Genomic DNA, 14,873 nt, shown 5'->3' with positions numbered 1-14,873 from the left:
TCCGCGCACCTTTTGGCTCAGACGACACCTTGTGAACTCTCCCTGCTGAACTAAACTGGTGAGCCTCCTTTTCCGCCATCTCCACGGAGACACTAACTTCAATGGCCTTTTCAAGAGTAAGGTTGTCCTCAGTAAGAAGGCGCTTCTGTGTGGCTGCACTTTGCAGACCACACACAAGTCTGTCTCTAATGGTGTCATTCAGCACCTCCTTGAACTCGCAGTGTTCTGACAACCTTTTTAAAGCAGCAACAAACATAGTCACTGTTTCCCCTCCTCTTGATTCCATTTGTGAAATCTAAATCTCTCAGCAATAACCAGAGGTTTCGGTGAAAAATGTGCTCCAAGAATTTCCACTAGTTGTTTATATGTTTTAGATCCTGGCTTAACTGGCTGTACAGTGCTGCGCAGTAAATTGAATGTCTTTGCTCCCATTATACTCAAAAAGGTAGGCACATCCTTATCGTTTGCCACCGCATTCGCCAAAACAAAATAGTCAAAACGTTCCGTATAAGCGCTCCATTGCTCAACATTTTCATCGAAATCACAGATGTTTCCGAATATAGTAGCCATCTCACGTTTCAAATTTGAATTTCTGTTACTCACTGCACCCGTAACATTAATGTAATGCTGCAATCTCTGTTCCGAGTGTTTTGTAGTCGAAAACAAGAAAGTTCCCACAACGCAGATTCATCCGATCCTCATTGCCACTTTGTTGTGTCTGTACCTTTATACCTAGACACAATAAATGCTCAGAACCCAGAGATTCAAACATGAGGCTTCTTTATTCAAAAGGAAGGTTCTGGAGAGAACAGAACAAAGAGAACAAAAACCCAACCAAGAGAACAAACCCAACCATTTATCTGCTGTGACAGCGCCACCGCAGGTGGGAGGAGAACACATAATATATAATAGCATTTACATGGAGGATTTCATATCTGTCGTGGGATTTTAAAGATAGCTGTCATTGTAGTTCAACTATGGAAGCCAAAAGGTAAAATAAGGTTGTCTTTTTTTATATACAAATTGGTCTTCTGTGGTGTTCCATGCAGAACATCAAGACCGAGTGTAGTCTTAAAGTGAAGTGGGATTAGAGGGTAAGGGATGCTGACCTAATTCATTCCCCATTTTAAAGTCATAATGTCTGTTCTTATTTTTCTATAGCATTTGATATTATTCATAGTTAAATAGCAAACCATACAGTAATTTGAGAAGAGAAGTAAAGTTAGTTGGAACATCTCAACAGTACAGGCTGAGGAGCTGAGAGATGCAACACTGAGGTGTTACAGCACCACCACTGGTGGGAAGGTGTCATTCCAGCATGACCAATTCACATAAGCAGTTTCTATTATAAATGTGAAGGGAAAACATTGACTGGCAGTGTGCACGGATATAAGATTTTTAGTAAATTACATGTATACCTTCTGGGCCTGCCCGTAAATCAAACAATTCTGGGCAACAATCCAGGATATCTCAAAACCATGACTAATACTGAGATTCTTTGGTCCACTGTCCTGTCTGCTGAGTTTGTCTCCAGGGGTTCAGGTGCTGTCATCGATGATCAGGCTAGCCCAATTCACACCATTGGTAGAAAGAACATGCCCTTCCCTTCCTACTATAATCTCCGTGTGGGACATATGCCAGTCAGAACACATCCACTTAGAACAGATCTATTTCATGGGGAACAGCGAATTCTGTTGGAAATGATGGGCAATGGCAGTGTGTTTTTTTTCCTAATGGGTTGTAAACTTGAAATGGTCCTAAAATCCATACTTAAATTTTAAAAAAGGCACGTAGGAACATGAGTAGGCCATTCAGCCCCTTGATTTGTTCCACTCTTCAATTAGACCATGGCTGATCTGTACCTCAACTCTATGTACCTGCCTTTGCTCCACATCCCTTGATATCCTTACCTAATAAAAATCTATCAATACCAGTATTGAAAATTTCAATTGACCCAACATCCACAGCCTTTTGGGGAGAAGAGTTCCAGATTTCCACTACCCTTTCTGTGACAAAGGGCTTCCTGATTTCACTCCTAGATGGCCAAGCTCTAATTTTAAGAGTATGCCCTCTTGTTCTGGATTCCCCTACCAGAGGAAATAGCTTCTCTCTATCTACCCTATTGAATCCCTGTTGATCTTAAAGACCTTGATTAGTTCAGCCCTCAAACGTCCAAACTCAAGTGAATACAAACCAAGTTTATGCAACCGTTTAAGCCCTGGTAGCATTCTGCTGACTCGGTGCTGCATCCCCTCCAAGGCCAATGTATCTATCCTGAGGTTTGGTGCTCAAAACTGGATGCATTACTCAAGATGGTGTCTGATTAAGACTGTGCAACTGAGCCATCACTTCCTTACTTTTGCATTCCAACCCCCGAGGGCCAATCCCAGTCCCCATTGCTTTATTGATTACTTTTTTGTACCTGTACCCTAGCTTTTCATGATTTGTGTACATGGACGCTTATTTCCTTTTGCTCCTCCCCAGCTCCTAGTCGCTCACCATTAAGAAAATATTCCAGTTTGTCTTTCTTGGATCCAAAGTGGATGATCACGCCCTTCCCCATATTGAACTCCATTTACCATACTTTTTCCCACTCAATATTCACACAAAATTGGAACGATGTTCATTAATTCATGTATAACTAATATTTCAGATCAGTAAAATAAATGATGATTTTAGTTTTCTATTGTGTCTTAATTGGCTTTTAAATAATGAAATTTAGCCATAAATTTGTGAATCATATGAATATTATGGGTAATGATAACTAATTCATAATTAGCACCAGTTTGAAGACTGCTAAATAATTGACTCAAATTGTTTATTTTTTGGGTCTATAATTGAGTGGGGATTGTTTCAGATGATGTCATTGTCCTTTGACTGGGGCTGCAGTTACACTGCAAGTTTAGTGTCGGTGCGACGCAGCTTTAGCAGTGCACCAGTGGTAACATTGTAAATCTGGTGTTAAGGTTTCAAGTATGGGTAGAAATTGGCATGCACTGCGTCCGTACTCCGAGTGTAAAACAGGCACAAAGCATACCAATTTAGCAGTGGGATGGCACGTGCCCAGTCTGTGCAAGTGTTGTTCCCACTGTTTAAATTTATGGGGCCCATTTTTTAGGTGACCTGGGCTTTAGGCTCCTTGAACATGTAAATTAGGGGCCTAACGCCAGTTGAGGACCCCTTTTCGAAATTTGTTGCTGATGAGCAGAGCATACTTCGGGCCGGCAATGACAGGTAGCTGGGAAAAAGTTTTTTTAAACGTTCCTGTGGAGCCTGAGGAGCAGGAGTGCTCCCCCAACGCCACAGGGTATGCGATCACCTCCGTATACTCGCTCCAACACCCTCGCCCAGGACTTGCCTGAGGGCTGCTGCCGGCGAGGACCCAGGCTATTTTTTAGACCTCTGACTCCATATTCAGCCTTAATTTCCACTATAACTGCAGCCTCAGGACATAGTGAAACCGCTTCACACCAACGCTACAGCTGTAATGTGAATGCACACTTAACGGGTACAGTAGCATAGTGGTCATGTTACTAGACTAGTAATCCAGAGACCTGGAATAGATGATCCAGAGACGTGACTTCAAATCCACCACGGCAGCTGGGGAATTTAAATTCAGTTATTTAAATAAATCTGGGATAAAAACGCTAGTATCAGTAATGGTGACCATGAAACTATCGGATTGTCTGGTTCACTAATGTCCTTTAGGGAAGGAAATCTGCCGTCCTTACCTGGTCTGGCCTATATGTGACTCCAGACCCACAGCAATGCGGTTGACTCTTAACTGCCCTCTGAATTGGCCTAGCGAGCCACTCAATTGTACCAAGCCGCTACGAAAAATACTAATAAGAATAAAACCGGATGGACCACCCAGCATCGACCTAGGCACCGGCTTTGGACATGACGGCACGGTGGCATAGTGGTTAGCACTGTTGCCTCACAGCGCCAGAGACCCGGGTTCGAATCCGGCCTTGGGCGACTGTGTGGAGTTTGCACATTCTCCCCGTGTTTGCGTGGGTTTTCTCCGGGTGCTCCGGTTTCCTCCCACAGTCCAAAGATGTGCGGGTTAGGTTGATTGGCTATGGTAAATTGACCCTTAGTGTTAGTGGGATTAAATACGTTGGGTTACAGGGATAGGGTGGGATATGTGTTGGTGTAGGGGTTACGGGGATCGGGTGGGATATGTGTCAGTGCAGGCTCAATGGGCCGAAATGGCCTCTATCTGCACTGTGGGGTTTCTGTGATTCTGTGATGACAATGACATACCCAGAACAGTCGACCCTACTATGTCCTCCTTCCTAGCATCTGGGGACTTGTGCAAAAATTGGGAGAGCTGTCCCACAGACTAGTCAAGCAACAGCTTGACACAGTCATACTCACAGAATCAAACATTTCAGCCAATGTCCCAGACCCCTTCAACACCATCCCTGCCCACCAGCAGATCAGACCCACCAGAGGTGGCGGCAGTGGTATACAGTCAGGAGGGAGTGGACCTGGAAGTCCTCAACATTGACTCCTGACCCCATGAAGTCTCATGGCTTCAGGTCAAACCTGGGCAAGAAAACCTCCTGCTGATTACCACCTACTGCCTTCCCTCAGCTGATGAATCAGTACTCCTCCATGTTGAACACCACTTGGAAGAAGCACTGAGGGTAGCAAGGGCACAGAATGTACTCTGGGTAGGGGACTTCAATGTCCATGACGAAGAGTGGCTCGGTAACACCACTACTGACCGAGCTGGCCGAGTCCTGAAGGACATAGCTGCCAGACTGAGCCTGCGGCAGGTGAAGAAAGAACCAACAAGAGGGGAAAAACCTACTTGGCCTCGTCCTCGCCAATCTACCTGTCGCAGATGCATCTGTCCATAACAGTATTGGCAGCAATGACCACCACACAGTCCTTGTGGAGACAAAATCCCACCTTCACACTGAGGAGACCCTCCATCATGTTGTGTGGCACTACCACCGTGCTAAATGAGATAGATTCAGAATAGATCTAGCAGTTCAAAACTGGGCATCCAGGAGGCGCTGTGGGCCATCAACAGCAGCAGAATTGTATTCCATCACAATCTGTAACCTCATGGCCCGGCATATCCTTCACTCTACCATTACCATCAAGCCAGGGGACCAACCCTGGTTCAATGAGGAGTGTAGAAGCGCATGCCAGAAGCAGCACCAGGCGTACCTAAAAATGAGGTGCTAACCTGGGGAAGCTGCAAACAGGTCTACATGCATGTGAAACAGTGGAAGCAGCATGCTAAAGACAGGGCTAAGCGACCCCACAATCAACGGATCAGATCAAAGCTCTGCAGTCCTGCCACATCTAGTCATGAATGGTGGTGGACAATTAAACAACTAACGGGAGGAGGAGGCTCCATGAATATCCCCATCCTCAATAAGGTGGAGCCCAGCACGTGAGTGCAAAATACCAGGCTGAAGCATTTGTAACCATCTTCAGCCAGAAGTGCCGAGTGGATGATCCATATCGGCCTACTCCTGAGGTCCCCAGCATCAGAGAGTCAGCCTTCAGCCAATTCGATTCCCTTTACGTGATATCAAGAAACGGCTGAGCGCACTGGATATAGCAAAGGCTATGGGCCCCGACAACATCCTAGCTATCGTGCTGAAGACTTGTGCTCCAGAGCTAGCCGCACCTCCAGCCAAGCTGTTCCAGTACAGCTACAACACTGGCATCTATCGACAATGTAGAAAACTGCCCGGGTCCACAAGAATATGGACAAATCCAATCCGGCCAATTGCCACCCCATCAGTCTACTCTCAATCAGCAGCAAAGTGATAGAAGTTGTTGTCGACAGTGCTATCAAGCGGCACTTACTCACCAATAACCTGCTCACTGATGCTCAGTTTGGGTTCCACCAGGACCACTCGGCTCCAGACCTCATTACAGACTTGGTCCAAACATGGACAAAAGAGCTGAATTCCAGAGGTGAGGTGAGAGTGACTGCCCTTGACATCAAGGCAGCATTTGACCGAGTGTGGCATCAAGGAGCCCTAGTAAAATTGAAGTCAATTGGAATCGGGGGGGAAACTCTCTACTGGCTGAAGTTGTATTTAGCACAAAGGAAGTGGTTGTTGGTCAATCATCTCAGCCCCAGGACATCACTGCAGAAGTTCCTCATGGCAGTGTCCTAGGCCCAACCATCTTCAGCTGCTTCATCAACGACCTTCGCTTCATCATAAGGTCAAAAGTGGGGATGTTCGCTGATGGTTGCACAGTGTTCAGTTCCATTTGCAACTCCTCAGATAATGAAGCAGTCCACGCCCGCATGCAGCAAGACCTGGACGACATTCAGGCTTGGGCTTATAAGTGGCAAGTACCATTCGCGCCACACAAGTGCCAGGCAATGACTATCTCCAACAAGAGAGAGTCTAACCACCGTCCCTTGCCATTCAATGGCATTACCATCGCCGCATCCCCTACCATCAACATCCTTGGGGGGTCACCACTGACCAGAAACTTAACTGGACCTGCCACATAAATACTGTGGCTACAAGAGCAGGTCAGAGGCTGGGTATTCTGTGGCGAGTGTCTCACCTCCTGGCTCCACCATCTACAAGGCACAAGTAAGGAGTGTGATGGAATACTCTCCATTTGCCTGGATGAGTTCAGCTCCAACAACACTCAAGAAGCTCGACACCATCCAGGACAAAGCAGCCCGCTTGATTGGCACCCCATCCACCACCTTAAACATTCACTCCCTCCACCACCGGCATACTGTGGCTGCAGTGTGTACCATCTACAAGATGCACTGCAGCAACTCGCCAAGGCTGCTTCGACAGCACCTCTCAAACCCGTGACCTCTTCCACCTAGAAGGACAAGGGCAGCAGGCGCATGGGAACACCATCATCTGCAAGATCCCCTCCAAGTCGCACACCATCCTGACTTGGAAGTATATCATTGTTCATTCATCTTCGCTGGGTCAAAATCCTGGAACTCCCTTCCTAACAGCACTTTGGAAGTACCTCCACACGGACTTTAGCGGTTCAAGAAAGCCGCCCACCACCACCTTCTCACAGGCAACTAGGGATAGGCAACAAATTCTGGCCTTACCAACGACACCCACATCTCAGGAACGACTAAAAAAAAGTCTGAGATTTTTTATAACAATCTAATTTTAGTGATTAAACCAATCATCTCAGGAAATAACCTAGTGAACCTTCTCTGAACTGCCTCCAATGCAAGTATTCCTTTCTTAAATAAGGAGACCAAAACTGTACACAGTACTCCAAGTGTGGTCTCACCAATGCCCTGTACAGTTGTAGCAAGACTTCCCTACTTTTATACTCCAGTCCCCTTGCAATAAATGGCAACATTCCATTTGCCTTCCTAATTACTTACTGTACCTGCATGCTAACTTTTTGTGTTTCATGTACAAAGACCCCCAGATCCCTCTGTACCGCAGCATTTTGTAGTCTCCCTCCATTTAATTAATAATTTGCTTTTTTATTTTTCCTACCAAAGTGGATAACCTCACATTTTCCCACATTATACTCCATCTGCCAAATTTTTGCCCACTCACTTAACCTATCTATATCCATTTGCAGATTCTTTGTGTCCTCTTCACAACTTGCGTTCCCACCTATCTTTGTAACATCAGCACATTTGGCTACATTACACTCGGTCCCTTCATCCAAGCCATTAATATAGATTATAAACAGCTGATTCCTGTGGTACCCCATTAGTTACAGTTTGCCAACCTGAAAATGACCCATTTATCCCGACTCTCTGCTTCCTGTTAGTTAGCCAATCCTCTATCCATGCTAATATACCCCAACCCCATGAGCTCTTATCTTGTACAGTAACCTTTTATGTGGCACCTTATCGAATGCCTTCTGGAAGTCCAAATACACGACATCTACTGATTCCCCTTTATCCACCCTGCTTGTTACCTCCTCAAAGAACTCAACAAATTTGTCAAACATGATTTCCCTTTCATAAAACCATGCTGACTCTGCTTGACTGTATTATGATTTTCTAAATATCCTGCTACTACTTCCTTAATAATGGACTCCAGAATTTTCTCAATGACAGATGTTAGGTTCATTGCTCTATAGTTTCCTGCTTTCTGTCTCCCTCCTTTCTTGAATAGGGGTGTTACATTTGCAGTTTTCCAATCCGCTGGGACCCCTCCAGAATCCAGGGAATTTTGGTAGATTACAACTAATGCATCCACTATCTCTGCAGCCACTTCTTTTAAGACCCTAGGATGCAGGCCATCAGGTCCCAGGGGACTTGTCAACTTTTAGTCCCATTAGTTTGCCTAGTACTTTTTCTCTAGTGATGGTGATTGTTTTACGTTCTCCCCTCTCTATAGCCCCTTGATTATCTATTATTACTGGGATGCTTTTAGTGTCTTCTACCATGAAGACCGATGCAAAATATTTGTTCAATTTCTCTGCCATTTCCCTGTTTCCTATTATTAATTCCCCAGTCTCATCCTCTAAGGGACCAACATTTACTTTAGTTACTCTCTTCCTTTTTATATACCTGTAGAAGCGCTTACTGTCTGTTTTTATATTTCTTGCTAGTTTACTCTCATAATCTATCTTCTCTCCATTACTTTTTTAGTCGTCCTTTGCTGGTTTCTAAAAATTTTACAATCCTCTGGCCTACCACTAATCTTCGCATCATTGTATGCCTTTGTTTTCAATTTGATACCATCCTTTACTTTCTTCGTTAGCCACGGATGGTTCATCCTTCTCTTAGAGTCTTTCTTTCTCACTGGAATATATTTTGTATATAAATCTTCGAACATTACAAAAGTCAGTGCTTAAAATGTAACTTGAATGTGATGAAATAGTAAGCCGATTAAGTGCAGCAGTTTGTGTGTTGCTGCAACAGTGTGCAGCAAAGTAATTAGTATAAATTATTAATAATGGTAGTCACTATAAAAATAATTAAAAAGATGGTGGAAATTAAATCTGGTTGAAGTTAAAATCTAATGCAAACATGTTTGTTCTTTGGATCTGTTATTACCAGTTAAATGCAACAAATTTGTGTAATGAACATTTGTACATAATAAAATAAATGTGTTTTATTATTTTAGTTAAACTTCCAAAAGGTGTTTGATAAAGTGCCACATAATAGGCTTGCCAGCAAAGCTGAAGCCCATGGAATAAAAGGGACAGTGGCAGCATGGATACGAAATTGGCTATGTGACAGGAAACAGAGCGGTTGTTTTTCAGACTGGAGGAAGGTATACAGTGGTGTTCCCCAGGGGTCGGTACTAGGACCACTGCTTTTCTTGATATATATTAATGACTTGGACTTGGGTGTACAGGACACAATTTCAAAGTTTGCAGATGACACAAAACTTGGAAGTATAGTGAACAGTGAGGAGGATAGTGATAGACTTCAAGAGGACATAGACCGGCTGGTGGAATGGGCAGATACGTGGCAGATGAAATTTAACGCAGAAAAGTGTGAAGCGATACATTTTGGTAGGAAGAATGAGGAAAGGCAATATAAACTAAAGGGTACAATTCTAAAGGGGGTGCAGGAACAGAGAGACCTGGGGGTATATGAGCACAAATTGTTGGAGGTGGCAGGGCAGGTTGAGAAAGCAGTTAAAAAAGCATACTTGATCATGGGCTTTATAAATAGAGGCATAGAGTACAAAAGCAAGGACGTTATGATAAATAACACTGGTTTGGCCTCAACTGAAGTATTGTTTCCAATTCTGGGCACCGCACTTTCGGAAGGATGTGAAGGACTTAGAAAAGGTACAGAAAATATTTACAAGAATGGTTCCAGGGATGAGGGATTCAGTTATGTGGATAGACTGGAGAAGCTGGAGTTGTTCTCCTTAGAGCAGAGAAGGTGGAGAGGAGATCTGATAGAGATGTTCAAAATCATGAGGGGTCTAGACAGAGTAGATAGAGAGAAACTGTTCCCATTGGCGGAAGGGTCGAGAACCAAAGGATACCAATTTAAGGTGATTGGCAGAAGAACCAAAGGCGACATAAGGAAAAGCTTTTTTACACAGCGAGTGGTTAGGACCTGGAATGCACTGCCTGAAAGGATGGTTATCCCCAGGAAGTTAACAAAAGTTTGGTCCCTCCAGAGAAGGAGTCTAAAGGCCAGATAACTGGACAAATGGTCCAAAAGCATGCAGCATCCTACTGAGCACACTAGACTAGGTTCATCCATAAATAAACAAGTTAGATAACTGCAGGTCAGACCCCAATCTCTTCTCAAATTAGAATAAGTGCTCTGATCAATGCAGACACTATTATTCATAAACCCAAGGGACACATTAGGCTGCAACATCCAGAGGTTGGCAAACTCCTGTTCATATTAGAGGAAGCTTTATGCTAAAATTCAGAAGATTCAGACAGGAGAACAACAAAAGCTACCAATGCTACATCCTGCATTGACATGTGGTCACTGTGATCCCCAATGCTGGCAGAACCTTTTGTTTCCCCTATATGATGGCTGCAATTTTAGAAACAAAAGATAATTTAAAAGAACATTAGTTTTGCACTAAACAGATTCTACTTTACCAGGAATATAAAGTGATGAAGAAGAGTGCAATTTGCAAATAGCCACAGGTTCCAATCCTTTTTATGGGCCTAATACAGTATGTACACAAACATTTTCTGATTTAACATTACCTTTTGACTACTTTGAATCTGTTCTTCCACATTGTGGTACTGTAATCTCACCTTTATAAAATCTCCAGAAATGGTAATATGGAGGTTTTTAATATAATACACATAGGCTTTGTCACTTTGTATGATCAACTGAATTTTGTTTTGCAGCGTCAGACAGAAAAAGGACAGTCATCTTCATAGACAACGGGTCGGAGGAGCCAATTTGGTCAAATGCAAGCCTTGTGCAGTGGTGCACCCCAGTTCTGTCTGTGGTTCTGATGGCCACACTTACTCCTCTAAGGTAAAGCACTTTTGAATACTGCAGTGGTCAGGACACTCTTAATTAAATGATTTACTTCTTCATACTTGCATTTTGGATGCAATAAGTTTAAAACATAGTATACAGAAGGTTCCTGTAATATCTTGATTGTTTGAGAGGGTGAAAAATCATTTCTGTTATAAATAAAAACCATAAAGCTCCTTAAAAAAAATTCTGGTGTACAGTTCAGGAGTAAAACCAAAAGATGCACAAAACTGTGGATATACAGATGGATAGAATTAAAGAAATCTCAAATTCTACATTACATATGGAAATGTATTAATCTTTCTCCAACAGCAGCCAGTTTGAAAGTAGCAACAACAGCAAGCTCATTTTTTGAGAACATCATAATGCATTAAGGAAGCTAATTTAGGATTATTTAATTCATCTGGTGGGATTTTGTAATGAGCATTTTTTATGTCTTGGCAAGGAATTCCATTGAACCAGTAATCTGTAACTTTAATTGTACGGGTCCAGCTTTGCAGATAGTAAAGAGTGTTATTATAGAATATTGGCCTCAAAGAACGTTATGCAAATAAATTATTAATTTTACATTTGCACAGAAAACAATAATTTATTATGCTATTTTAATGACCTCCCTCAACACCAAGCATCCATTTGGAGCTTCAGTTTATAAAATGTATTAGATCGTATGATATATTAATATTTTATATGGTGTAAAGTCTGTTGTATTGCATCAGATTTATTTATTTAAAGCACATAAAATCCTATAGAATCTTTGAATAGGATATAGGATATTTTGTAAATGAAGATCTCCATTTACTTTGCTTTGAAGTACTGTACAATGCATAAACACTTAGCTTCTGCAGTTTAACACACAACATTATTTTCTGGGATGATTAGTTTGGTTTTTATTGCCGTGACATTTTGGCAAGCTATCAGTGTTCTGTATGTTATTTCATTATACAGCATAGTCGTTTTCAGTATCTATTGAGAGTGTAAATGTTTATAAGCCATACGTTATTGATAGCTTTGTTTCAAAAGTACATCATTTGTTTTCTACCTGATTTTGCCCAAAGGATTTTACTTAAGTTCAGTAGTTTTATTGATAATGAGTCTTATAAGCTCCATATACTTTATTTTCTGCAATATATATATATATATATTTATTTATTTATATATATATAAAAGGATACATCTGTCTGTCTGTCATTCCGTCTGTCTGTCTGTCTGTATTGAATAAACTTGAAAATTATAGAGCGTACCTACACGTGTGTTACATCGAAAGAAAGCTGACGATTCCAGAACCGTCCTAAGCGTATTTACGTTTCGGCCAGACAAAAATTGCGCCTGCGGTATCCAAAAAACATTCAACATATTCCGCTCATTATCCGCTCATTAGCATCGAGTGACGTCGAGGTCGACCAATCGTACGGCAGGTTCCTGGCGCGTGCGGGCGGGCCCTCCTACGATCTAGTGATGGGACGATTGACCAATCCTAAGCTTCGGTGACCTAATGGTCCACCAATCGGTGCGTGTGTGGGCGGGCCTTATCGTTCTGAACCGAGGTGAGTCGCCGCCATCTTGATTCCAAACTTTTCATTTCTTTTTCATGCTTTCTGCGTGTTTCTTTTCAAATCTACATTTCCAGCAAAAAAAATAGTTGCTTTTAAAAGACAAATTGTTTTTAAAAGAAGTTAATTAATTTGTAAATCTTTTGTCTAACCTCTATAATTTTCCTACCTTTCACCATTTTCCAGGCCTCAAAGCCTGGGCGTCTGTTGACCAGCCACGCCCGAGCTAGGTGCCTCCCGCCACGATCGACAAAAGGCCAGCGATCGCCGCCATCTTTGTGAAGGCTGGAGGGGGCGGGCCTGAGCCGAGCATCACCACCGCCGCCATCTTTGTAAAGGCGGGCGGGGCGGGAGTCAGCGTCCGCGTCATCTTCCGCCCGGAGCGCGACTTGAGTCCGGCCGGGTCTCACGCGGTAGGTTGCACGGCGGCATCTCTCTGGTCTTGAAGCCGGCTCGGGCGGGGGGGCGGGGCTCGGGAAGGCGGAGCTCGGGAGGGCATGCGCGCGGGGCTCGGGGCTCGGGAGAGCGCAGCAGGAGGGCAGGGCTCCAGAGAGCGGGAGGACGGGGCTCCGGAGGCCGGTGCTCAGGAGGGCGGGGCTCGGGCTGAGCCATGTCAGTGCGTGGGGCGGCACGGAGCTCCGCGGAGCCATCGGGTCTGCTAGCTCCCCCCCTCCCTTTTTCCCCCCACAACCCCCCTCCCCTCCACTCTCCCCCCCTCTCCCCTCCCCCCTCTCCACCCCCTCCCCTCCCCCCACACCCCCCCTCCCCTCCCCTCCCCCCATTCCTCCCTCCCCTCCCCCCATTCCCCCCTCCCCCTCCCCTCCACCCCATTCCCCCCTCTCCCTTCCCCCTCCCCTTCCCCCTTCCCCCCTCCCCCCCTTCCCCCCCGCCTCCCCTCCCTCCCCCACCCTACCCCCTCCCCCCTCCCCTCCCCTCCCCCTCCCTTCCCCTCCCCTCCCCTCCCCTCCCCCCACCCCCTCCCACTCCCCCTCCCCCTCCCCTCCCCCTCCCCCCAGTTGCTCTCTCTCTTCCCCCCAGTCGCTCTCTCTCTTCCCCCCAGTCGCTCTCTCTCTTCCCCCCAGTCGCTCGCTCTCTCTCTCATCCCCCCAGTGGCTCGCTCTCTCTCTCTTCCCCCCCAGTCGCTCGCTCTCCCTCTCTCCCCCCCAGTCTCTTCCCCCCAGTCGCTCGCTCTCTCTCTCTCCCCCCCAGTCGCTCGCTCTCTCTCTCTTCCCCCCAGTCGCTCGCTCTCTCTCTCTCCCCCCCAGTCGCTCTCTCTCTCTCTTCCAACAACAACTATCCCTCAAAAATCCCGTCGGCACCGGCGGGCACTTCAGCTAGTCCATCCATATATATAACAGGATACATCTGTCTGTCTGTCATTCCGTCTATCTGTCTGTCTGTATTGAATAAACTCGAAAGTTATAGAGCGTACCTACACGTGTGTTACATCGAAAGAAAGCTTACAATTCCAGAACCGTCATAAGCATATTTACGTTTCGGCAGACAAAAATTGTGCCCGCGGTATCCAAAAAACTTTCAACATTCCGCTCATTATCCGCTCATTAGCATCGAGTGACGTCGAGGTCGACCAATCGCTGCGTGGCGGGGGCGGGTTCCTGGCGCTTATGGGCGAGCCCTCCTAGAGTCGAGTGACAGGGCGATTGACCAATCCTACGCTTCGGTGACCTGACGGTCGACCAATCGGTGCGTGTGTGGGTGGGCCTTATCGTTCTGAACCGAGGTGAGTCGCCACCATCATGATTCCAAACTTTTCATTTCTTTTTCCCGCTTTCTGCGTGTTTCTTTTCAAATCTACATTTCCAGCAAAAAAAAAAGTTGCTTTTAAAACACAAATTGTTTTTAAAAAAAGTTAATTAATTTGTAAATCTTTTCTGTAACATCTAGAATTTTCCTACCTTTAACCGTTTTTCCAGGCCTCTAAGCCTGGGCCTCTGTTGGCCAGCCGCGCCCGAGCAAGGCACCTCCCATCGCGCTGAACAAGCGGCTCGCGATCGCTGCCATCTTTGTGAAGGCTGGAGGGGGCGGGCCTGAGCCTAGCGTCGCTACCCGCCGCCATGTTAGTAAAGGCGGGTGGGGCAGGAGTCAGCGCGCGCGACTTGAGTCCAGCCGGGCCTCACGCGGTAGGTTGCGTGGCAGCGTCTCTCTCTCTGCTCTTGAAGCCGGCTCGGGCGGGGGGCGGGGCTCGGGAGATCGGGGGGGGGGCGGGCCTCCGGAGATCGGGGGGGGGCAAGCCTCGGGAGATCGGGGGGCGGGGCTCGGGAGATCGGGCCTCGGGAGATCGGCGCTCGGGAGATCGGGGCACGGGGCTTGGGAGATCGGGCGCCGTGAGATCGGGCCTCGGGAGGGCGGGGCTCGGGGCATCGGGGGCGGGGCTCGGGGACTCC

At 45.7% G+C, this 14,873-nt stretch overlaps 1 protein-coding gene across 3 annotated transcripts in view; it reads left to right on the top strand.

Moving 5' to 3' along the window:
* spock1 (SPARC (osteonectin), cwcv and kazal like domains proteoglycan 1) overlaps positions 1 to 14,873 on the top strand; it is a 729,362-nt gene that overhangs the window by 511,860 nt on the left and 202,629 nt on the right. For all 3 annotated transcript variants that reach the window (XM_085995597.1, XM_085995596.1, XM_085995595.1), the window contains exon 5: positions 10,783 to 10,915. In XM_085995597.1, coding sequence (XP_085851723.1) covers positions 10,783 to 10,915 — 133 coding nt within the window. The remainder of the gene's footprint in view (positions 1 to 10,782; positions 10,916 to 14,873) is intronic.

The sequence above is a fragment of the Somniosus microcephalus genome, chromosome 8 (genome assembly GCF_052327205.1).
Source record: "Somniosus microcephalus isolate GS21.2 chromosome 8, FLI_Smic_1.0, whole genome shotgun sequence".
NCBI classification, from domain to species: domain Eukaryota; kingdom Metazoa; phylum Chordata; class Chondrichthyes; order Squaliformes; family Somniosidae; genus Somniosus; species Somniosus microcephalus.
This window is presented reverse-complemented; position numbering and strand designations above follow the sequence as displayed.